At 45.6% G+C, this 23,926-nt stretch overlaps 1 protein-coding gene across 6 annotated transcripts in view; it reads right to left on the reverse strand.

Moving 5' to 3' along the window:
* Positions 1–5,429: 5,429 nt before the first annotated feature.
* The window catches only part of Srgap2 (SLIT-ROBO Rho GTPase activating protein 2), a 217,218-nt gene continuing 198,721 nt past the window's right edge, over positions 5,430–23,926 (reverse strand). For 3 of the 6 annotated variants that reach the window (XM_041648002.1, XM_041648000.1, XM_041648001.1), the window contains exons 18-23: positions 23,496–23,720; positions 19,822–19,901; positions 17,822–18,002; positions 15,579–15,725; positions 11,495–11,819; positions 5,430–8,586 (exon numbers count right to left, since the gene is read on the reverse strand). In XM_041648002.1, the coding sequence (XP_041503936.1) occupies positions 8,203–8,586; positions 11,495–11,819; positions 15,579–15,725; positions 17,822–18,002; positions 19,822–19,901; positions 23,496–23,720 (1,342 nt within the window). In that variant the 3' untranslated portion in view covers positions 5,430–8,202. Of the gene's footprint in view, positions 8,587–10,417; positions 10,513–11,494; positions 11,820–14,494; positions 14,933–15,578; positions 15,726–17,821; positions 18,003–19,821; positions 19,902–23,495; positions 23,721–23,926 lie in introns of those variants that run through there. The other 3 variants (XM_041648003.1, XM_041648004.1, XM_041648005.1) reach the window with 3 other exon arrangements.

Raw genomic sequence — 23,926 nt, forward strand, 5'->3', positions numbered from 1 at the left:
CGGCTCCATCAGTCTAGAGCAGTGCTTTCTCCACTGTCCTAAGGTTGCCACCCTTTAATACAGTTCCTCATGTTGACTCCAACCGTAGCATTTTGTTGTTACTTCATAACTGTAATTTTGTTACTGTTATGAATTATAATATAAATCACCTGACATACAGGACATCTGATATGTGAACCCCCAAAGGGGTCACAACCCACACATTGAGGACCACTGGTCTAGAAAGTCATCTGAATGACTTTCATGATCGGAGTACCCCTCTGGCCCCCCAGGGATACTGTTTTGGCCATTGAGGTTTACAGAATCACCTTGCCTATCCTGAAGGCTGCTCACTTTCCCTGACTAGCCTAATTAATCTCTTTTCCTCAGGGACTTTCACATCTTCTAACACAAGAATCAAGCCTAGCATCTCCCATGAAACAGGCCCGGTGTGCTCAGGGCAGAAAAGGCGAGGCCTAGGCATCTTATCCCAGAGATGTGGGGTGCTGGACAAGGTGGTGAATACAAGGAGATACATACTAAGGAAACAGTGGCTTTGTGGACCTCGACGGGGCAGCAGGAAGGGCTGTCAGGCTTGCTGGGTGCTCAGAGTTAGGCAGAAAAGGGGAACTAGTTCAAGCATAGGAAGCAGGGACAGAGGTGCTGAAGCATGACAAGAGCATGGATAGTTCAGGGCCTTGTACTTGGGATGCTAGGGAGAACCAGCAAGGCAAAACTGCGCTGCTAACATGGTACTTTACCAACAGATTCTGGGAGGAAACTTCCTTGGTGTGGACAAAATAGAGGACTGTCCTGCCCACTGTATGGAAAGTTCAGGAGCCTGGAGAGAAGAGGACGTCCATATGGAGCCTTGCTACATCTTCCCAGGCCCAAGGAATCATAGAAGTAGTGGCAATCCAAAGGCAGCATAGGGACCAGAGGGGTGTGTGTGTGTGTGTGTGTGTGTGTGTGTGTATGTGTGTGGCAACTCTGGGAAAAAAAACCCTCATGTCTGCTACTGATGGAGGCTGGTGTGGTAGAAAAGGCCGCTACATCATCATCAAAGCCACCTCCTAAAAAGGACTTCTCATTTAACCTTTCTCATAGGATTGGTATAAAACAAAGAGATGACATACTTGGTTCCCAGTGGGTTTGGAACAGGTATTATTTTGGGCAGAGTGGCACATCTGTGGTTCCAGCTTCCAGCAAGGCTGAAGCAGGCGGTTCATTTGAGCCTAGTAATTCAGAGTCAGCCCAAATAGGGCAACCAAGCTAGAGCTGGGAGTGTAGCTAAGTAGTAGTACAATTCAGCATGCATGAGGCTGAGATTCCATACCCATTAGTAGCTGCTGCAACCTCCTGCACACACATTGCTTTCCAGTACCTTAAAAGTAGGAAAGAATCGGGGCAGGGAGGTATTTGTGTGTAGGCTTGTTTATAGGGCTGGGTACTGGCTGTACTTAGTCACAGAGGCTAAATGACAAAACCTCGGAGCCTACAGCTAATTGACACCTTCGTAAGTCAACCCTGACCAGGAGTTTTGGTGCAGGGGGTTCAAACACTACAGCCAGAACTAGTACTCTTTCTCTTCCCAAGCAATGGGAAAGGGGCTGTGGGTGCACTATCCAGGCCCCCAAGGGACCTGGTCCTTGTGCAATTATCTGTCACAGTCTAATCTGGAAGTATGTTTCCTTAAGACCCCACCTTCAATTTAGCCGAACTGAAAAAAACAATTGAAAGTGAGTTCATGCCTCAACAGCCACTGCCTGTCTATGCCTACCCTGGTATCTGCTGTTCCTCCTGAGACAGGATCATGTGTCCCTTCTGCTGGCACTGCCATCTCTCCTCGGGCTATGCAACTCAGCTGTCCCTCCAGACTGTCTCTCCTGGGTATGCCCGCAGAGCGAGCAAATGTGTCTTCAGTCTGTCTGTAGAACAAACCCTGGTCCTTGACTCCTCTGGATGCTCCCAACTCTCGGAGCTGCTGGGTCTTCCTTCTCTGCTGTCTAGTCCACTCTAGTAAGATTTTATTTCCCATCTGCAGAAAAATCTTTTCCTTTTGTTTACTTTTTTGAGGCAGGATCTCTCTATGTACCAAGAAGTCTCATCCCCAGCCCCTCACCCCCTTTTTTCTTTTGAGACAGGGTACCTCTAAATAGTCCTGGCTGCCCTGGAACTTGATAGGTACACCAGGATGACCACAAACTCACAGGATCTTCCTGTCTTTGCCTCCCAAGTGCTTGGATTAAAGGTGTGCTCCACCATGCCCAACAAAAATGCTTCCTTTCACACCAGCCTTACCTCATCCCCATGTCACTGGCCATTTAGCAGTTGGTCCCTCCCTTTGTCAAGTGCTTCCTTTTCCTGGTTGCTGTGGTGTATTCCCTTTTGCCACCTAGGTGCTGGGCTAACTCCATCTTTTTTTTTTTTTTTGGATCCTTCTTTACCAGATTTCCCCTTTCCATCTACACTTCACATCAGAAATCTCAGTTTGAATTCAACTCTTACATCTTCCTACTTGTGTATCTTTTGGTCGTCTCAGCATGGCCTGCTTAAGCAGAAATCTTCATTTTCCATGTTTGATTTCAGACCACAATGGCCTTCCCCCTTTAAAAATGGAGTCTTATATTGCCAAAGTTGGCTTTAAGCTGTGATCTTCTTGCCTCAGCTAATGTGTATCTGGAACTACTCCACATGTCACACAGCTCCAAAATGGCCTTTCTTGTCCAACCCAGCATCATTTCACATTTACTTATTTTGCTTTTCTTATGTTGGGTAGGAAACAAGCTCTACTGCCTGTTTTTCCTGCTCAGCTCAGCGCTTGAATAGACAAAGTCAGTTATTAACTAATTGATTCTTTGCCACATGTAATATAGGGTTAGCTTCTGAGTCAAAGGAAACTTCCTGTCACTGTGGCAGCTCATGCTTGGAAACCCCAACACTCAAGAGGCTAAAGCATGAGGATGTGAATACGCCATGAAATCCTTTCTCACCTCCCTTCCTAGAAAAATGGGATCTATAAATGGATAATCCTAAATCCATACTCACCCGGTCTTGTTTTGGTTCCCATTCGGTTGAAATGCATTTATGTATTGGCTGTTCACTGCTTCCATCAACGTCCCATCAGAATATATATGGAAGAGGACCCCAAAGGCATGACCTTGGCTGTAGGATTCTCTAAAAGCATCTTTGGTGCTTTGCTCACAGCCTAAGAGCTGGCTCCATCTGAGCAACTCTGTGGTTCCAGGGATCTCTTCACACTGCTGCCAGGGTGAGACCCTAGACCACAGGGTGGCAGAATAGTTTCAATTCTGACTTGCCTCAGGTAACAGTGCTGCATGAGCATCGTTAACAGAGAGAGAAGACAAGCTGGTAGACCAAGAAGACGCTGAATACCAGGGACATAGCAGACAAACAGGAAGGTGTCCGTGCTAGGGCTGGGGGAGGAACCCCTGTGTTACCACTGAACACAGGCAATGCCAATAAAAGGCTTGACTTATCCTCAGAGATATCTGGTATTATATTAAGCTCCCTAAAAACAAATGTTGGCCCCAGGCTTTGAAGAATTTATTCTAATTTGTTACCTCCCTTGGTATTTTGTTGCTTTTGATAACTAGGTATTTATTCATTACAAATGTCCACATTGCACAAGACTTGTGCAAATGTAAGCCAGACCAAATCCCAGCACAGAGAGGGGAGTGGGCATGAAGTCTCACTCCTAGCAGAGGAGTTATTAGCACTTGTGAGCAGCTGGAAAGGGAGGGTCAATGCTCTCTAAGAGTGTGTCCCCTGATAAGAAGATTATGCTCCAGTAGAAGGTCACATATCTAAGACTATTTGGGCAGCACAAATCAGCCTTGAAGGAGGGAGCAAAGCTGGGTGGGTACGGAAGGGGTGGTGAGTCTGGGAAGAACTAGAGGAGGATAAATAAGATCAAAACATGTTTTATGAAATTCTCAAAAAATTAAATATGTATGTACCTATGTATGCATACACACTTGTCCTTACTTGGGGTAGGAAGGCAGCTTACAGTGTGAGAGGTTAAATAGCCCCACACAAAACATGAGCTGTGTGCATAATGGGACCAAGTACTAAGCTGTTGCTCATATACCATCAAAAAGGGAAGATAAGGACAACTGTGCTATTTAAAAAATTACGCAACATCTTAAAAAATAATTCTGATGCTGGCTGTGATGGTGCACATCTTTTGTCCTAGCATCTGGGAGGCAGAGGTAGGTGGATCTACGTGAGTTTGAGACCAGCCTGGTCTACAAAGCAAGTTCCAGGACAACTAGGGCTACATAGAGAAATGCTGTCTCAGCAAAAAAAAAAAAAAAAGTTTTTCAAGGGCATAGTGGGACACACTTTTAATCCCAGCACTCCAGATGTGGAGGCAGGTAGATCTCTGAGAATTTGAGACCAGCCCTGGTCTACAGTGAGTTTTGAGATAGCCAGGGCTAGAAGGGGAGACCCAGTCTCAAACAAGCAAACTATGTGTATGTGTAAGTGTATGTAGATGTACACCACAGACACATGCACTCTGCAGACTCAGCTTTCTCACTCAGAAGTGAAGCTTCCAAGAGACAAGTTTTGTGTTTCAGTACATGACTGGCTGACCTCATTGCTTTGGGCTTCAGGTAACATATCATGGCAGGCACACGTGGTAGGGCAATCAGCAATATTGTATGAACTCTACCCTCAAGCTCACTTTCTACCAAAGCACAAAGCATCTCTAAGGGAGAGGATGCATTCCTGTATCTTCCACCCCATCAGCAGCAAAGCATGTTGGTCAGAACTTCTTCCAGATACAGGGGATGGCCAAAGGCAGACTGACTCAGAGGTGTAGCTGTGAAAGACAAAGAACCATTGGCAGGGGCTGGAGAGATGGCTCAGCAGTTAAAAGTACTGGCTGTTCCTGCACAGGACCGGGGTTCAGGTCTCAGCAGCCACACAGTGGCTCACAACTGTCTTCAGTTCCAGGGGATCTTATGCCCTCTTCTGACCTCTGTGGTACTGCACGCATGTACTGCACAGACAAACTTGAAGGCAAAACAGCCATGCACACTAAGCACAAATCTTCAAATACAGAACCACCTGGCCACCCTTAGTCGTAGCTGGCAAAGTTTCCAACCAGCTTTATAGGTTTCAGTCTTTTAAGTGGGAAATCTGATCATAAAGACAGAAATGAACAGTCCTTATTAAAAACAAAAGGCAGGTTCTGTTAAGGAAGTTCTTATGGCTGCAGACTGTCAACAGTATGCTAGAAGACTTCCTACAAAACCTCTGAGGTACCACACAGGGCCAAGAGGAGCCAATGGCACAGAGGGCAAGAGTAGCCAAGAGAAGCCAAGGTCACCTTGTTCCTCCTGTGGCCAGGTGTGGGCTCTGTAAGCGCAGTTTTGACTCAGTTCTTTCAGGGAGTGGGGAAAGGGAGATGACCTGCAGCAGCGGAACCTAAAAACGTATTTTATTCTGAAGTTGTGCTTTGGATTTTTCCCCAATCCAACATAGGCTGAGTGAGTCTTAGGTTCACACAAAGCATCTTCAAGCATAGATACAATATTCCAGTTATCAACACCATTTTAAAGAACAGACCATTTTACACAAATGTGACATACAAATCAGACGCCACCATATTGCAGCTCCCTGGAAGATCTATGTTCTCTTCTGAACCGAAGTCCATGCACACCAGCCCTTCCAGTGGTCTGTTCATCCTGGTGCTGGAGGATGTCTCATCTCCTTGGGGACAGACAAGGGTGGCCTGAGGGGCTGGCAGAGACCAGCATTTCCAGTTTATAAGCTGCTGGTGGCAAACTCCTCTACTTTCCAAACTGGGATGCTGGCAGCCCCACCCCACTTTTATTCCCCAAAGATTGAGTCCACACCAGGGAAAGGATCCATGCCACGAGGGGCAGAGCAGGGCTCTTGGAAGCATCATGCTGGTTTCGGGCAAGCCTATCTGAGGAAGGCTAGTTGCCCAAGGCCTTGAGTGGCCGGCTCCTTTTGGCTTTTGGGTGTAAAAATCACAGTGTGCAACCTCAATTCCAGTTGAAGTGAGCTCTGCTGAGGAGGACTCTCCTCCTATTGGTTCCTACTCCTTTTAATAGGACCATCTCACAGGCGTCAAAAGCACCAGAGATAAGGAAGACAGTGAGGCTCCCAGAGTTGGGGTCAGTAGGGAACCACTTGTACACTGTCCAGTTCATTATGCAAATCAGCAGATGGACATTGACCAAAGGGATGACAAACACAAAAATGTACAGGACTAAAAGAAAAGGCAAGAACAAAAGAACAGACCCACAGTATGGCCTTTAAGAAGCTCCACTTTTACCTTCTTAGAGAGTAGTGTCCTGGAGAGAGGATACAGGGCAGGCTGGAAGCGTCTTATCACTTAGATCAAGAGGAATGTAAGGGCGGGAGATCATTTCAGCAAGGAAACAGATCCTTGGGTCTGAAAGCCCCCCTTGGCTCAGGAGCAGTACAAGCCCAGGTCATTAAAAAGAGCAGTGAGAACCAGGCAGGCCAAGGACCTAGGGGTGTCCCTTGCAATCTGACTCACTCACCTCTCTAGTCTCCCTGGTGGTGCAAGTTACTCTTCTCATTAGCGACTCCTTCAGGCTCCCCATTTCCTTCACACAGAGAGAAACATCCACCGCCTTCTAAAGTTCCTACTACCAACTGCAAATATTGGTCCAAAAGGATTTCTTCTAGCCCAAAGCTAAGAACATTCAGATTTTCCAACCTGAATGGAAACCCACCATCTCTTGAACTACAGAAAAACAATCAAGTTAAACAAAAGAAGAGCTTTCAAACCAGAAACCAGAGAAGAGTGAGCCTGAGCTTCAAGGAGCTGTTGTAGCACATGGGCCTGAACCATGACTTCCAAGATCTGGTGCTCTTGGAGAAACATGAGGAGAGGAGTGGGTGTTCGAGCCCCAGGCTTGCAAGTTGGCTAGAGCATTCCATGGTAGCTCATCGGAAGCAGCCAAAGGCAGGTCCCACAGAAAGCATTTAATTCTTTACTTTTTTAAAATTCTGGTTTTGGAAAAATAATTTGGACTTTGTAGGAGGGTCAAAGTTCCCTTAGTTGACCTTACTTGTTGGGTAAGCAAACAAACAAAAAAACAATCTCAAAGTCCAGGGTCTCTAGATTGAATGAGGGTTTTCCAAGCCCCAGTCCATCTCTAGAGACAGCCTTATAAAAAACTAAGCCAAGAGGTAAACTTGTAATAGTTTTAATCTGGGAACAATTTGTGGATGAGCAGAGAGCAACTTAAATTTCTTTAATAGGATAGTGAATTTTAAAAGTTCTAAATGCCAAAAAAGGTGGGAGGAAGAGGACCCATTTCCTACCCTTCTCAAACCTGCCATAAACACAATAAAACTTGAAGACTTTTTACTCTAAAAGGAACTAGCTATAAAACTGTCTTATATTGGAAGACATCTTAAATGGAAAATGGTGTGTCAAAGACAAAGACAAGAACTGAAGAAAAACTATATGTTCAGAAAAACCTTTAAAAGCTCCTTAATAAGACTGGGCTGTCCTTCTACAGAATGGAACAGAGCAAATGAGAAAACCAGTGATCAGCTCACAGCAAGAGGAAGAAGACAATCCCCACCCCACATCAGATCACAGGACTGACCCATTCTGCTAAATCTCTATGAGGACAACAGAGACTCCTGGTGGCTTCTCTGTGAAATGCCACAACAACAAAGACCAGAGACCAGAAAAACCTCTGTGTGTATGCATGAGCGTGCATGCGCACAAATATATATTTATAGAAAATGAAAACTGGGCTATATATGATTTTTCAAATTAGTACTCAAAACAAGATGCCACTGAAAGCTAGGTGACTGCGACCAACCATCTGGTCAAGATATCCTCTATGGTACGAAGGGGCAGAGACATAGGCCCATGTCCCCATGTCTTGCCTTGGCAGATATCCTAGCAACCTGATCATGGAAAACTTGTTTCTGGCTAACCTAAGAACAGTATGTACTGTAGCTGGCTGGATTACAACAGAGGAGAGCAAAGAGCAGAGGGAAGGGCCAGGAAGGGAAAAGAAGTAACAAGGGCTTCATTCTCAAGGATTGGATAATGGGAAGGCTAATTCCTGTAAGAACAACTTAGAATCTAATTTTCAACTGAAGTCTCCAAGCTAGTTAAATAGGAAGATTTTAATAACAGTCAGTCTCCTTGTCTAGAACAATTAAGTTATACCCTCAGACAGTACAAGACTTGTCAGTGGACTGTGAGGAAGCTGATGAATTGACACCAGGGCTCGTGGCATTTGTTTTGGGGAAGACAGATGGCTTGGGTCGTGTTGCTGGTGGTTTGACTGGAGCAGCCATCTTGACAGACTTAACAGGCCGGAAGGCGCAGGCAATGTCCCCAGCAGTACTGGCGCTGCGCTGGAAGGCAGGCTCAGGGTCCTTGAGGAGCTGAGTGTGCAGGGGGCTGGAGGGCTCAGATGTGGGGGCTACCACTGGGGAGGTCTTGAGGGGTTCCAAGGTGTCCAGGACCACATCAGGGGTGTGCTTAACACTGCTCTGCCGCTCTAGCTCTCGAAGCTCATTCAGGGCAGAGTTCATTGTTGCTTCAATATCCTGCAAAACAGGAAAAAGGAAGAAGTAAGTCAAACCAAGACAGATGTCCCCAAGGATCCTATTTCAACCAAATAGGCCAAGCCATGAAACCAAATATAAAATGCCTTATTTTACTTGGCCAAAGTCCTTGAACATATGAATGTGCAGAATGTGGAGAAAGGGGACAGAGAGACTTTTATCATGAGGAATTTAGAAAGAGTAATTGATGACTCTGGACATGACAAGGCTGCTGCACACATCAACTCATACCATTTGTGGTTACCCTCACAGATCAAACCAGCCACAATTCCAGCAGAAACTGGGGAGGGGCCTGAGGCCACACTTCTATCAGAGGAGCTACTGGCAATTGATGGCTGCTGAGGAAGAGTCACTCACTTTGGGGATGGGGCTTCTGGTAGGTTGACCGTGCCCTAGTAAGTGGCCTAGACATATGCATATATGGAAAGTATACAAACAAATATACTTCCCAAAAATATATAAATAAATAAATATATATATTGAACTCAGGGAAGTATTTAAAAAGATAGTAACAAAAGGAAGACATGAGGTTGGGAGGAGGCATTAGGAGGAGTTGGAGGTAGTAGTGGATGACATGATCAAAATACATTGCATAAATATATTAAACTTAAAAACTAAAAAAAATATTAAAAAAGAAAAAGTAGCTGAGTATTTTCAACTTGAGTCCTAGGTTTTAGTGAGAGGTGCCGAAATGTCTCTGATGAAATGACATATAATTAAATGGAGGGGAAAGGTAATGAACACACAGAAATTGATGATGTAATTCTCTGTGTTTCTGTGTATGTTTGAAAGTGTACACAGTGAACAAATTTTACAAAGTGGTAAAGATCAAATATAATCTTTATTTTCTTGATTTCAAGGCCAATGGTTAAAGGGACTATTCCTTCCTTCACAAGAGCTAAGGAAGGTTCAGGAACCAAGCAAGTCCTTGAATATTTATCAGGACAATGCTTCAATTTTCCAGCACATCCAAGTGTGCAACTAGAAACCATTTCCTGCTACCCCGCACCATGAAAGGTAACCCAAGAGTGGCCAAAAGGGGGAGCCAAAGCCCATATAGGTAAGTTAGCGTCTACAAACCAGGAGGTACTGAAGACTTTAGGAAAAAACGGCAGCCCTAGTCCAGAGGCTCAAGACAGAACCAAAGCACCTTTGTAGGCAAGCATCCAGTTAGAGTGCCCAGCTTCCATACCCTCCTTGAAAACTTGTGTTTAATACTGCGCCCCACAGCCACCACAGGACTCCTCTTTGGGATCAAGAATACTTAAAGAGATTCTAAGTTTCAAGTAAGCCCCAGGCTCCTCACTCAGGGTTTCCTATCTGAGGCTTGTTATGTATGATAGTGACTCATTTTCATCAATCACTGTGGCATTTATTAGCCTTTCTTCCCCTCTCCTGCAATGCCAGGGATGGAACTCAGGAGTCTATACATGCTAGGCCAGCATTCTGAGCCTGCATCATGGAGCTACACTTGTGGGCTTCTCAAATCTTTTAGAATGCTCAGGAAGAACTCTATTTCCTGGCTCTGTCCTGTAATGCAGGTAGTATGTTCACAGTGTTAACACTTTGGATAATGGCTGACCAAAAGAGGATCAAGGAGGATTCCCATGGTGTCAGGAACTTAAACAGGATAGAAGATGAGCAAAGCAAGACAACGCAGGCCCAGGGCTCACCACTGGACCTAACAGGTTTATCTCCATAAGCAGAGCTCCAACGAAACCAACAGAGACAATACAGAGCCTCTATTGCCCTTTCCAGATCACCCCGGAAGAAGAGGCGAGGAAAAGGACAAAAACATGCCCTGAGTTCCTACCTGTTCTAATGAAAATGATATAGCTGGGAGAGACGTCTGAGAGAACTGCTTGGAGTGGCCCCAGTAGTTGGATGTTTAGAGGTCGAGTTGGGTTTCTAATATTTCATGGAAAACAGAGCCATCAATGTGGTGCAGATGAGAAGGAAGGTCCTGCAATCTGGGAGCTCATCTGCATTGTTACCTGGAACTTTGGGCTGGAAGCTTTCTAGTACCTGAGCTTCAAGCAACAAGAATACTTTGGGATCTTTAAGATAGAATCAGATGGTGGACTAATTACCTACAAGTATTAGAGATCAGCTTCATGAAATGGGGTGACAGGGATGGACAGAGAAATAGGACCTGGCCTATATTTGAGTCTTAGCTTCACTAAAGTTGACTATTGTGTTTCTATCATCTATCTGTCTGTCTCCATCTGTCTACCTACCCATATATCTACCTATCTATCCATCTAATTTTTCATGTGTGTGTTCTATGTGCAGAGGCCAGAGGAAGATGTCAGGTATCCTCTTCTAGTGCTCTCTACCTTACTGTAGAGACTATTACTAAATCTGAAGCTTGTTATTTTGGCTAGGCTGGCTGGCTGTTCAGCAAGCTCTAGGAATCTGCCTGCCTTTAATCCCCAACTCTGAGATTACAGGCATAGAAGGTTAAACTAGTCTTTTATGTGGGTGCTGTGGATTTGAATTCAGCTCATCTTGCTTGTGTGGCAAGTGTTCTTATCTACTGGGCCATCTCCCCAGACCCTACCTTAGTGTCTTAACACATGAAACTTGAACTAATGGACCTTAATCAAAATATTCTTAACTGCTGTCTTTAAAAGTCAACAGCTGATAAACAGAATACGAATAAGAAGATAGGATTCTATTAATTCCCCTTTCAGGTTTTGTTGGGGAGACAGGGATAGGCAGACTGCTCAGTAAGCTGTCTTGGCAGGTTCACATGTATGGTACTTGCTACACCCTCTAAAGAACATACAGAGGATTGGGCTGTTATAAGTTCTGTTGATTAGCTGGGGCTGCTCTGAGTGTAACTGATGAGTGCAGACTTCTTACTTATTGTCCAGGGCCCCTCAGTTACCTGTGCAATGACTTCGGGGTCCATGGGTCGATGGTTATTGAAGCTTTTTGACCTTCCTGCAGTGGCAGTCTTCCGGATCTGTGGACTGTCCAGCCGGTTCTTCAAGGATGAATGGCGACTGATTGAGTTGAGGTTCCCATGGCCGCTGACGGAACACTTATCTGGCCCTTCCTTGGGGAGATTCTGGCTCAGGATGGGCTGAGAGGATGGCCGGCAGCTAGCCCCCACCCCCGGGGAGGAGGAGTCAGTCAGAGAACTGCCCAGCCCATGGTTGTCACTCCGAAAAGCTTTTCTGATGTTCCCAGATTCTGGACGCTTCCTTTGCCTTCAACAAACAGAAATGGCATCTGATCAGGAAGCCCTGGGTCCAAGGGAGCTACGATGGTGACAGAGGTGCAGAGGCTGGCACCTGGGACATCTAAAGAAAGTCACACAGAATACCCTATTTCTTCAGTTTTTTTTTCTCTTGTTTTCTCTATGGATCTGTTCCCTCCAACCCCCTACCTGGGCAAAGGTGAAATGAATACTTACTTGGTGGTTGTGAGCTTTGAGTTCTAAACATATAAGATGCTGTCAGAAAAAAATTGCCTGTTCAAGAGAAAGTTTCTAATGGGATAAAGATTCATGAAAAGACCCACTCCATTGCCTGCCTAAACGGAAACCCAAGCCCCAGGTGAGAAAGTTTCACCGTCACCAAGGAGGAGAGAACTGCTGGAAACAGGAGTTAACTTCCCCAAATTTCAGTTTGCTCAACTGTATTATAGCAAGCCTGTCAACATCTGAGCTCTGGCAAAAAGCTATTTCTTGTTCATAGACATGGAAGAGATTTTTCAAGAAACTGCAGTGGCACAGAGGACTCATCATGTGCCTAATCTTAGGGTAGAAAGGGTACAACTCCTAAGTCACCCAGCCCTGGGCCAATTTATTTCATACCACAAAGGCTCTGAAATGACCCTGTGATGGGATGATTGTAGTTGGGTCCTAGCTATACGGGTACTGTTTACTACTGAATAATTTTATTTTTTTGAGCCAGATTTTAAAGGACCTCAATTAAGATGTCATCAAGCTGCTAGTTCAGATAGCAGCTGTGTAGCTCTGATATTGAATCTACTGAGGAAGATGGGCTGAGTTGGGATCAGCATGGTAATGGTAGGGCTGCAGACTGGGGGCCATCTCTGAAGCATAGCTAATGTCTTAAGTCAGTTCTTGTGCTGCTTACAGCTGAGGTCTGCTTTATCTTTCTAGGGCCAGTAGGGTGTGGCCCAGCAGCCTCTCTGTGAATGTGGCTGCTAGGCAGGTCCTAGCCGTGGGAGTCAGCCATTCTCAACCAGAAAGAGGATGATCTTTAGTTTCGGAAGGCCCTGCTGCCATGAGCTGTCCTTTGTGAAGTTTCCCACGACACTAGTACCTTCAACTACAGACAGAAGAGATTCCTCCTTCACATCTTCCTTCGGTGCTTCCATACGCCAGCTTTTCAGTTACCTCCATATGGTCTTTTGCCTTGCCAGACTCTGAGCTCTCAACAGCTAGTACTGATGCTTGGCACAAAGCAGATGGTTAATATAGGATGTGGGATTAAATTCAAACGTCACACCCTAAGAACTCTGCTGATTTCCTTTTTCCATTTAAGAATGGCTGACTCACAGATCAGAACTGCTGAGAAGGCAGACTTAGGGGACTGTGGTAGTGCCATCCCAGGCTCTATCTGGGGCACAAAGACAAGGAAGACAGAGAAGCTGATTACAAGGAGCTCAGCCAGCTGAGACTAGAACAAAGTTCTCACCCAGGGCAGGAGTAGACTTCAGATGTGAATAATATTAAAAGGGCAGCGCGAGGAAGCAAGGAAGCTTCCTTTGGAGCACAGTCCAAGAGCTGAAGAACGGTTCTTTGAAAATGATGCTGAGAAGTGACTCCTCAGTGGCCTGGAAGAGCTCAGTGAGGAATGTACATAGCAATCATTTTTCCCTTTCCAAAGATGTAATGGACTGTTTATATTTATGGGGGCATGTTCAATAAATGCAAATACAGCCAAAAAAACAAAACAAGGAGCTCAGCCTGGAGGAGGAACCAGGCACAGCACCGAGTACCAACAACTCAAGCCATTTTGGAATGCAGAATGAGGGTATTATTTTCAACCTCAAGGAACTCAGGGTGTCAGGAAGGCTTACCCAAATAGGGAACATTTAGATTGAGTCTTGGAGGCTGAGGAGGAGTTAATCAGATGAGAGGGCCCAGGAGGAGAGAGTTCTCCAAGGCAATCAGGAAACTCAAGTTTCATGGGAGCACTGTTCTGGAGGCAGCTGGGAGGTGGAAAGGCAGACTCATACTGAGGCTGTCACTCATACATTGACTGGCTGGTGCCTGGGAAAGCTTGAACAGATCATGTTGACATGGTTTGATTATGCTCTGTCCCCAGGAAATTCATCGTAAGAATCTTAATACCACCAAGCAAGGAGTTTAAGGGAACAACCTTGACTTTCTACCAGATGTTTTTAGCTTTTGTTCTCTGTAATTTCTTTGTAAAATGCTATCAAATATATGTTGACTTAAAATTTAATACCCAGGGATGAAGCTGCAGCTTGGCAGTAGAGTGCTCTGTCTGTATATGTGGCTTGCTGAGTTCTATCTCCAACACCATAAAAAACAAAAATAAAAGTGCCTAAATAAATATCTAACCTCCCCTCCACTATCCAGTCTTGGTTTTTGGCTTAATAAGCTCATAGCCTTGTGCTTGCAGGCTCGTAATTAACGCAGATTTGTATATAATGAAAAAAATGTGATCAACGGCAGCTACTTTTTACTAGCCTGCCCTCCTAGCAGACTGGAGGGAAGTATAAAATCCTCAACTTGTCTGCTGGTCTGGATTAAATTATGACTATACTGAGGAAGTAAGCTGAATAAACCAGATGAACTTGAGTGTGAAAGAGATAGGAAAGATCCATGTCCCCCAACCCCCTCTATTGTCTGGTTGGAAAAAAGCCAAGAGATCTGGCAACCTCATAGAGTTTAAAAACAATAAGCATCTTTTATTCTCCTTCCAGTCTCAGTGTCCAGAGGCTATGGTTAACAGGGTTTCAAAGTGCAAATCATTTCACCCCTCCAAAGTCGGAAGGAATACAAACTGTACGTCATCTCCAATCCATGTTCACCAGGAGTGCCTCGGGGCTTGTCATCCTCCTGGCACTGGGCCACAGTTCAGAGTCTGGCGGAAAGAGGTCTGTAGGACTTGGTGTCTGGCCCCTTGAGATGAGATTAGTTCTCCAATAGCCTGAGTGCCTCTTGGGGAGGCAGCAGCTCATGGGCGGGCGAACGAGGAATCCCTCTAGATAGCCAGCAGGTGTGGATGAAGTTAGAACCTCAGAATACTGCTAATGGCCACAATGAAAGCTGGGGTCAGAGTAAGCCTGCTGACAGGAGTGGGCATCTGCAGAGGGACTGCTAGGGAAGGATAATACACAGTGCTAAAGCAACAAGAAAAAATGAAAAGTGATTTCTGCTAGTGTGAAAAGGAGCAAAGGGTCACAGGATGGTTTAGGAGCTCAGGACAAAGCTTTCCTTGGGCTCAGTGCTCTTCCCTTTTCCATAGCCATGAATGTAGGATAGGAAGAACCAGATACATGACATCTAAGTAAGCCCACCTGGTGGACAGTAGCCTGGTGGAAGACATATGAAATTCTGAATCTTCAGACAGACAAGGGTCAAAGAAGATACCAAATACCATTTGAATAAGAATTGGAAAAGTGAAGGCACTGATAAGAAATAGCACAAAACCAAGTTGCATAAGGTGGTCAAAGCTTTGATGAAGGTTTGGCTAAGACTGCCAGAAAGTCTGAGCAGACAGACACTGTGGAACAGACAGAGTACCACAGGATGACAACAGACAGCTGGAGGCTGGGCCTGCCCTCAGACCCACGTGAGCCTCCTTAGCCCCACCATCCACCTTGCAGCAGCAAACACATGGAGACTGTTAGGTTGGGGGAGCTGGGAGCCCTGCATTCAGCACAGGAGCAGGGTGGGTTAGGCCAGGGGTGAGGCTGAGTGAGTGAATCATTTAGGGGAGCAGAAAATGAAAAGCAGAGCTTACTTGTTGATGTTTGCAAGATAAATATCAGCTACATGACCCCCACTGGGACAGCTGGCCCCCGTTCTGGCTGTCACCTTTTCCTCAGGTGGCTCAGACATGACCTCAGTCTCAGACTTGGGGCTGGACCTCTCCACGACACCGTCCTCGCTGGGGCAGAAGGGACAGGTAGGTAGGGAAAAGGGAAAACAATAAAAAAGCAGTGTTAAATCAGCAAGATTCCCTCCCCCCCCCCCCCCCGCCCTGGGACATACAGACAACCCCACACAGCTTGGAGGCAGCAGCAACCCCTGGTGGGGCTAATTTTGTGAACAGGGGCAAGGAAACCTGAGGGCCTTTGGAGAGTTGTGTAAATCAAAATAAAATAAATAACCCACTGAGTTCTATTTGATCCTCAGCTCCTCAGGAAAACTTGGCTAGGGACACCTGGATTCAAGGCATCTCATGGGGCGGCCATGAGGGAACCACCTCCTGGAGAAGGAGGTGGAAGTCCAGGCTGTGTTTATCTGTGGTCCTGAGCACTGCTGGTAAGGACAGGAAGCTCTGGAGTAGCTCTGGAGGGAGAGCCAGCATTGAGGCAGGGTGTGGACACATGGCCACTGCTGTAGCACATCTAGCCTCGCTCAGAGTATCCAAGATGGTCCCAGGTTTCTCCACTGCTCTCCTTGCCCCTTTGGCTACTGATGACAAAGAAAGGCCCTTCTCCCTGACAATTCATCTTCTCTCGATCCCGTAGTGAAGATATAATGCTAAATTTGGGAGGGTTCTGTCCACGCACAGATTGCCACCAGCTTTGAGATGTTATTAACACAGGGAGCAATTCCCCGAAGAACGAGCCCAGGAGAGGCTGAGAGGGTGTAGACTCATTGAGGATATCAACCTTTAAAAAAATAATAGTAAGGGAAGGACTAAAAACAGTGAGAATGCTGTATCCTAAAGAAGTGTGTGAGGGCAGAGTTAGGGCAAAGGGACAAGGAGGCAAGTTTGGGTAGGCTACAAGGTTTACTACTTCCTGCCTAGGAGACATTGCTTCAAAGAGTGGGAACCAACACAGCCTATCTGTTAAGATCTCTAGAGTCCACTCTGGTTTCCCTGGTTCCTCAACATCCTTTTCCCTCTTTGCCTTACTTTTCTTTTTTCACCATGTTTTTGAGCCAGATTTCTCCTAAAAAGTAACCTGTCAATTTTCATTTGCAGGTGGAAATTACTATCAATGGCTTAGTAGGTTGGGGTTTAGGTAGTTGTTTAAAAAGAAGCCAAGTCTGGTGGCTCATGCCTGTAAGCTTAGCATGGGGGAGGCTAAGGCAGTAGGACTGCTGTGAGTCATATATAGTGAGCTTAAGGCAGCCTAGGTTACAGGTGAGACTATTGGCTGGTCTTCAGTCAACTTGACACAAGATAGAAGGAAGGAACCTCAACTGAGCCAAAAAGATCCTACTGGAGGGCATTTTCTTAATTAGTGACTGATTGGTGAGGGCCCAGTTCACTGTGGGTGGTGCTATCCATGGGATGTTGGTCTTGAATTCTGTAAGAAAGGCTGAGCAAGCCATTAGGAGTAAGCCAGTAAGCAGCATTCCTTCATGGCCTCTACATCAGCTCCTACCTCCAGGTTCCAGCCCTGTTTCCCATTCTGACTTCCTTAGTGATAGAAGTGTAAGCCAAATAATCACCCCTTTCCCCAAGTTGCTTTGGTCATAGTGTTTCATCATAGCAATCATAACCCTAACTAAGACAGAGACCTTCTCTCGAAAAACAAAAATGTACACATGGAAGACAGAGAAGGCAGTGCGATGGTGGCGCACGCCCTTAATCCCAGCACTTAGGAGGCAGAAGCAGGTGGATCTCTGTGAGTTTGAGGCCAGCCTGGTCTACAGAGTGAGTTCCAGGAATCGCTTCAAAAGCTGCAGAGAAACCCTGTCTCATGAAACCAAAAAACCAAAGAAGCAAAAAACATGACCTTTCCAGAAAGGAAATAGGCAAATTAAAAAGTCCACACTATCACTCATAAGACAGAAATATAAATACTGACGGGCACATTTCTAAAGCAAATGAATTAAGGGGCAATTTAAAGGGAGGAGAGAAAGTGAGGAGACTGAGTTGCCGGGGTAGGGTGTTCTCCATGGAACTTTAAGCCTGCGAACCGTTTTGGGAATTAGTCTCCCTCATGCTCCTACAGTTCCAGAATTGAAGTCTCACTCCCACAGTGCATTAGAGACCACCCTCAAAGGGGCCAGGGTCCCACTTACGTGTCTTGGACTACGATGTACTGATGGGGGATGAGTCCGTCTATACCATTGTGCCGGCCTTCCCACCAATCATCAGAAGCTCGCTGGTAAAGCAGCAGAGATGCTCCCTTCTTGAAAGACAGCTCCCGGGCTGTCCGGCCTACGTAGTCAAACTTAGCAATGGCCTCAATGGGCTCACACTCTGGGAAAGGCAGAAAAGAATGAAACATGTGTTTCTGGGACCTACAGATGCAGGAAACTGGATGAAAAAGCCTAATGAGCTGGACTTACAGTGGTGGGAGGATAACTCTCACAGCCTGGCATTCTCTCCTGTCTAGCCCCCTCTTCTGCCGGGGGTAACAACACATGGAGACACTGCTTCCCTGATAACTTCTTTGTTGATTTCACAGTCCTCTTTGCCAATTCCATCTATCATCCAACTTGTCATTCTGCATTTTTCCTTTCTTTTAGGCAGTGCCGTGAATTGAGTTCAGGGCTTTAGATGTGGGTGTTCAAAGAAAAGTGATTTACCACTGAACTCTATATCAAGCCCATCACACTGCATTTTTGAGCATTATTTCTCTTCTGATCATTTAGTAATATATCAGCCATCTAACACTTGAATCATACCATATTTTAAGTAATTTATTTGTTATTCATTCATCCCAGTAGAATGTAAAACATGGAAAGTGGTTTGTAACACATTTATGGAAAATGCAAATGAAAACAATTAGAAAAGTTAAAGGGGGCTTGTAAGTTCAATATGTTTTTACTTCCATGTGGGTCTTTCTTTCCTTATCTACAAAATGAGATGACATGAATAGTGCTCTTTTTCATGAAGTTGGTTATGGGGAGTCAATTACAATCTGTGACACATGCACACTTAGGCACTGCTGTCGTCACGTCTCTGTTTTCAACTGCAGGAGAGACTAGATAGTAAATAGAAGGCGCTCTAAGATATAGACCATTATATCATAAATACCACTGCAGGGAGGAAGGCTGATTAAAAATAAACCCATGCCCACAAAGCTCTGGGTGGAAAGTTTGCTCCTAAATGGGCTGGCTGAAGATTCCACTGCAGAACTCCTGTCTTAGTAGTCCAGTCTAGTTCTCTACAGCCCCGGACACATCCCTTGACTCTCACTCTTTCAGCTGCCCCATTTATCTCCCTAGAGATAAAACCTCTAATAGTATGAGAACAAGGCAGTTCTGAATACTGAATTCTCTAGTAATACTTTTGTCTCTCATAAAGATCATACTGATCCTTCTAACACCAGGATCTAAACAAGAAGTTCTATCTCTCCTTTAAAAGCTTCAAATCCTTCAAATACTGCAGTATTTCTAAAGGCGGGGGGGGGGGGGCAGGCAAGGGTCTGTAGATCGTGCCATTTCATTCTTCTTCCCATAAAATTCTGAGGCCCCTTGTCAACTGTTGAGACTTCCAGAGACCAAGTGATCCAGAAATGGAGGTGTAGAACGGCTGGAGGCAGGGAAAATGTGCTGGCTGGCAGACTCTAATAAATCATGGGCTGGAGGATGACAGCTGAGCATTCCACCCCTGGATGCATACTCACAGGCTGTTCAGCACACACAAATCTATACTTTGGAAGTGGTCAATTTTTCCAGTTGGCAGGCATGCAAGTGTGTGGTTTCTGGGTCCTCATTCTCACTCCCCTTACTTGGCTTTTGTTGAATTCTTGGCACCTAGCATCTCTATTCCCCAGGCTTGATGTTTTTTAAATGAGCTTTCCTTTGCTTTGGTTTCCAGTAACCTGGCAGCATTAGGGGCTTCTATCTACTGGACTCATGCTAGATAGGGAATTAAAAGGAGGAGCAAAGAAGCCGAAGGACTACAAAAGGTCTAGCTATTCTCCTCTGATTTAATCTCTTCTGTGAGAATGTCCCTCCAAGGAAAGGAGAGATAAGAAACTCCTTTCTTCTCCTTAGGGTCCCCTGGACAGCAGAGTCCATTGACTGCACAAGACACAATCATCTCTGCTTTCCTAAGAGCCATAGCATACCATCCTCACTCGTGTGGTGTTCTGCTGCCACATCCTGGGTGCAGTCTTCAGCAGAGGTAGTCTCTCCATGAGTGCTGTCACTGCAAAAGAAGAATAACTGGGACATCAGTGTTTGCTCCTAAAGTTTTCTTCTTCCTCTTGGCACAGCCTCCTTGGTACAGAGAGGCATCACAACAGCTGTGGGTTAGCTATACTCTAAGTCCACAGCCATCAACTGCTAAGAATAAAGGATCTCTGGAGGTTCTGCTCCTCAACCACTTGTCACTGCTCGGGACTTAAAGTGCCTTGAGAGAAAGGGAAGGCCTTTGAAGTTACAAATAAACTCTTCGGAACACACAGAACAACTCAATCACTCAGGTCAATTCTCTTCATGAATCCATTCCTGGTTCTTAAGGAGGGAGCATGGCAAAAGAGAAGCCCTGGTATGTATGTATGTATGTATTTATGATCAGGAACAACTGGACCTGAAAACTGACTTTGATGTTTGATAGCTGTTTAGCTGTGTTTTGTTTTTATTGCTTTTTATTTTTTTTATTGTGTATTTTTTAATTAATTAATTTATTTATTAAAGATTTCTGTCTCCTCCCCGCCCCCGCCTCCCATTTCCCTCCCCTTCCCCCGATCAAGTCCCCCTCCCTCATCAGCTTGAAGAGCAATAGACAGTTGTGTGAGGAGTCATTGGTGTAATGCAGCCAAGACTTTGGCATGAGGGCGCTTAGTAAGTGTTCCTCCTTTCAGCTTCCTTTTAGGGTGCTGCGTGACTTATTAGCCTGTGCACTGATGAGAAGGTAGGAAGTGAGTAGCGGCTGAATGGAAACCAAGAGCAAAGGTAAAAGGATCTGTTGTAGATTAGATTTTACTAAAGGCCAGGGGATGAAAGCTCAGCCAAGTTCTTAAGAAAAATTTATCTTCTCTTAAATCATCCCAGGTAGAGTTGAGAACAGCTACAAGTTACTAAGTAAGTATTTCTTCTCTTATCCTCAGGGAGGAGATGGATGTTCTTCAAGATCAGGAATAACCCTCTCACCCTGTCTGAAGTTTTCTCCTCTGACAATAGATGCCAACAACAAATCCTTCCGGGCAGGTCTATGAACGTCACACTCCACTGCCTCCTGCCATGGAACTTCTCTCCACCCAGGACACAAGCCTTTCCCTATCTAGGCAGCTCCTTAGAGCCAAGTAAAGCCAGTCCTAGGAGGGCTCTTAAGCTCCAGAGAATACTCCGGTAGAACATCAATAGGGATTCTTCTTTGTTTTTTTTTTTTTTTTAAAAAAAGTGGGTATTTCCTCACTGTTTTCTGGGCCTAAAAACCCATGGCATTCTGGAAATGCATCAGCGGTACCCAGGGCAAAGGTTCATTCCTGTACATCCACTAAGGTACCAGAGCATTAGTTCTCACACTGCAGGGAGCCCTGGAGGGCTTGTAAAAAAAATCATATATTATCCCAACCTGAGCTTTTCTGAGTCACAAGATCTGTCTGGGGTTGGAGCATCTGATTTTCACTTTGATACCATAGGATCTGGTGCTGTTGGTTTGGGCTTTCCACTTTGAAATCAGCACCATGATATGATACTTTTTGAGGCTCCATGTAGTCCTAAAATCCCACGCTTCTCCCCTCCTACACCTCTGGCCCTGACAACAAGCCCAACCCTATCAATACCCAAGGTCCAAGGTTCCAGCAGCAGTCTCAGGCAACCAGAATCCAGTTTGGAGACTAACTGCAGAAATGGACTTTGCCTCGTGCCGCTTCTCTCTGAGGGTTCTGGTCATTTGGCTACTCTCCTGGATTTTAGGGGCTTATCTTTTCACTGGCTTAGCTCCCTGTGGCAGTATCTCTTTTTTTTCCTAAACAAGAGAGGTCAGGAACAAGGTCACTGACAACTGCCCCTTGTTGCCTCTGGCCCAAGGCCTGGGATAGTGGCACAAATGTTCCCTGACTACCTGTGCAGTATATTCCAACAAATATCACATATGTAACACATGGGGTAAGGGCTGAGGAAACACCTGGGAGGAATCTAGAAGAAAGAGCTTTCATGTGTGCATCCTGGTAAAGCACATTGCTTGGTCTCTGGTCCCTGGATAGGGACTGGGTATCAGGGAGCTGGAGTACTATGCCCCTTCATTGGTCCAGAACCTGCAGTGATTTGACATTTAAGAAGTGAAGGCCAGCCAGGCGGATGGCACACACACGCCTTTAATCTCAGCACTTGGGAGGCGGAGGCAGAGGCAGGCAGATCTCTGTGAGTTCAAGGAGAGCCTGGTCTACAGAGTGAGTGCCAGGACAGGCTCTAAGGCTACAGAGAAACCCTGTCTTGAAGAACCAAAAAAAAGAAAGGAAAAAATAAAAAAGAAGAAGAAGCAGCAGCAGCAGCGAAGGCCAACTTTACAGGTAAAGGCAAGAACCGAAGGCACTACTTCCCAGTTCTTAACTACTTGTGCAGGAACTCACCTGATGGGCCTACAGCCCTGGTCACCATGGACCACCTGCCAGTGACAGAAAGCTTTGCCTCTAAGCCAGCTACCTGGGGTGCCTGCTCAGATGCATACCTAGGATCAGAAGTCGAGGAGAGAGTGGATCCATGGATGCCACTGCCATAGGAAGTTCACAGAGCCTCCACTCCTTGGGCAACGGTTCTGAGGGGTCATGGAGAACCATGAACCAAGTGGTGACTAATTAAGTAAACACATGCCTTGTCCTTCCCTACCATGGTCGATAGCAATGAGGCTGGAAGGATTGGTTTCAGACGCTAAATTTAGATGATCTGATTTCAGCTGGCTTATGTCTTCAACTTCTATTGAAAAAGCAATTAGGAAAGAAGGGAAGGGGTATGGGAAACCAGGGTTAAGAGAAAGGCCACTGCCTCTGTATCTGGTTGAAATGGCACTGTAAAGCGGTATTACAGTATCTGTGTGGGTGCTGGATGGAGCTTTATCCTAGAAGATAGGTGGCCAGGGTTGGCTTCCCAATTACTGGGGTGTGTTGAAACATTGCACTGGCCTCTCTGGGTTGCAAGGAGTTTATCTAGAAAAGGGGAGTATTATTCCACTTTTTGGAAATATTTGTTCATCTAAAAGAGGTAGTCTAACACAAATGTACCCAGAGGTTATTTTCAGAATTCTGTTCTCAGGCTAGGTCATGGAAAACCTTGTCTACTCAATCTTGTACTTTTCTAGGGGGTAGAACTGTATCTAACCACCCCAAATATATTTACACTTTTTCTCATCACAATTCTCTGAAAGCATTTTGTTGTGCCATCTTACAAACTCAGTCAGGAGACTGTGCCTCACATGCAGACTCCTCCTCCTAAGAACAGGATTCCCTGGGGCCCAGCTCTGTCTCCATCACAACACACAGCTTGGGCACTGTGGCTTGAAGAACAGCAGGTCTAAAGACCACTTTGTAAACTCTCCAATCCCTGATATTGTCATTAACTTTCAGGATGGTCCCTAGTTATCCAACACTCAAAAATAAATAAATAAAAAGTGGGTGAAGAGACACTCATTTTGTAGGTGTGTCCAAGATGGGAAAATGGCCAGACCCTGCCACCTGCAGAACCTGTAAGTGGAGGTGGGAGAACCTGGATGTTTCCTTCTGGGTTTTGCTTGACCATCTGGCCCCTATACCAGTTATTATCAGGCATTCCCTCCCTTTTTCCCCTCCCTGGCCCCTACCAGTAATCCTCCATGCTTCCTCCTCTGCTGTAGATGGGGCCCTCCAGCTCCCTGGGACTTGGGAAGATGTTCTCATGTTGGATGATGATGGTTTTAATCAGTTCATTCACGTGTGCTTGACAGGACACCTGGTCGTGGCCCTCTGGCACTGACATCAGTGAGGGCCCGAAGCAGATGGCAAGGTTGTAGGGGTCCATCATGTTCTCGTCACTGAACTGTGATAAGCTGGAGGAAAAGGGGAAGCGGGGATTGGAAAGCTCACATGAATGCCCAGAAAACACAAACATAAGAGACATTGCCAGAAGGAAAGTCGTAAGTCCACAAACTGCCACCTGCCTTTCTGGGCATCAGAGACCTTCTGGAGAGTCAGGTGACAAGAAGGGAATGACTACTGGCAGCTATTCAGGAGCCCAGGAGAGGAAAGACGTACA

The sequence above is a fragment of the Microtus oregoni genome, unplaced genomic scaffold, assembly GCF_018167655.1.
Source record: "Microtus oregoni isolate MIOR12 unplaced genomic scaffold, Mior012 000003F_ref0000135, whole genome shotgun sequence".
NCBI classification, from domain to species: Eukaryota; Metazoa; Chordata; class Mammalia; order Rodentia; family Cricetidae; genus Microtus; species Microtus oregoni.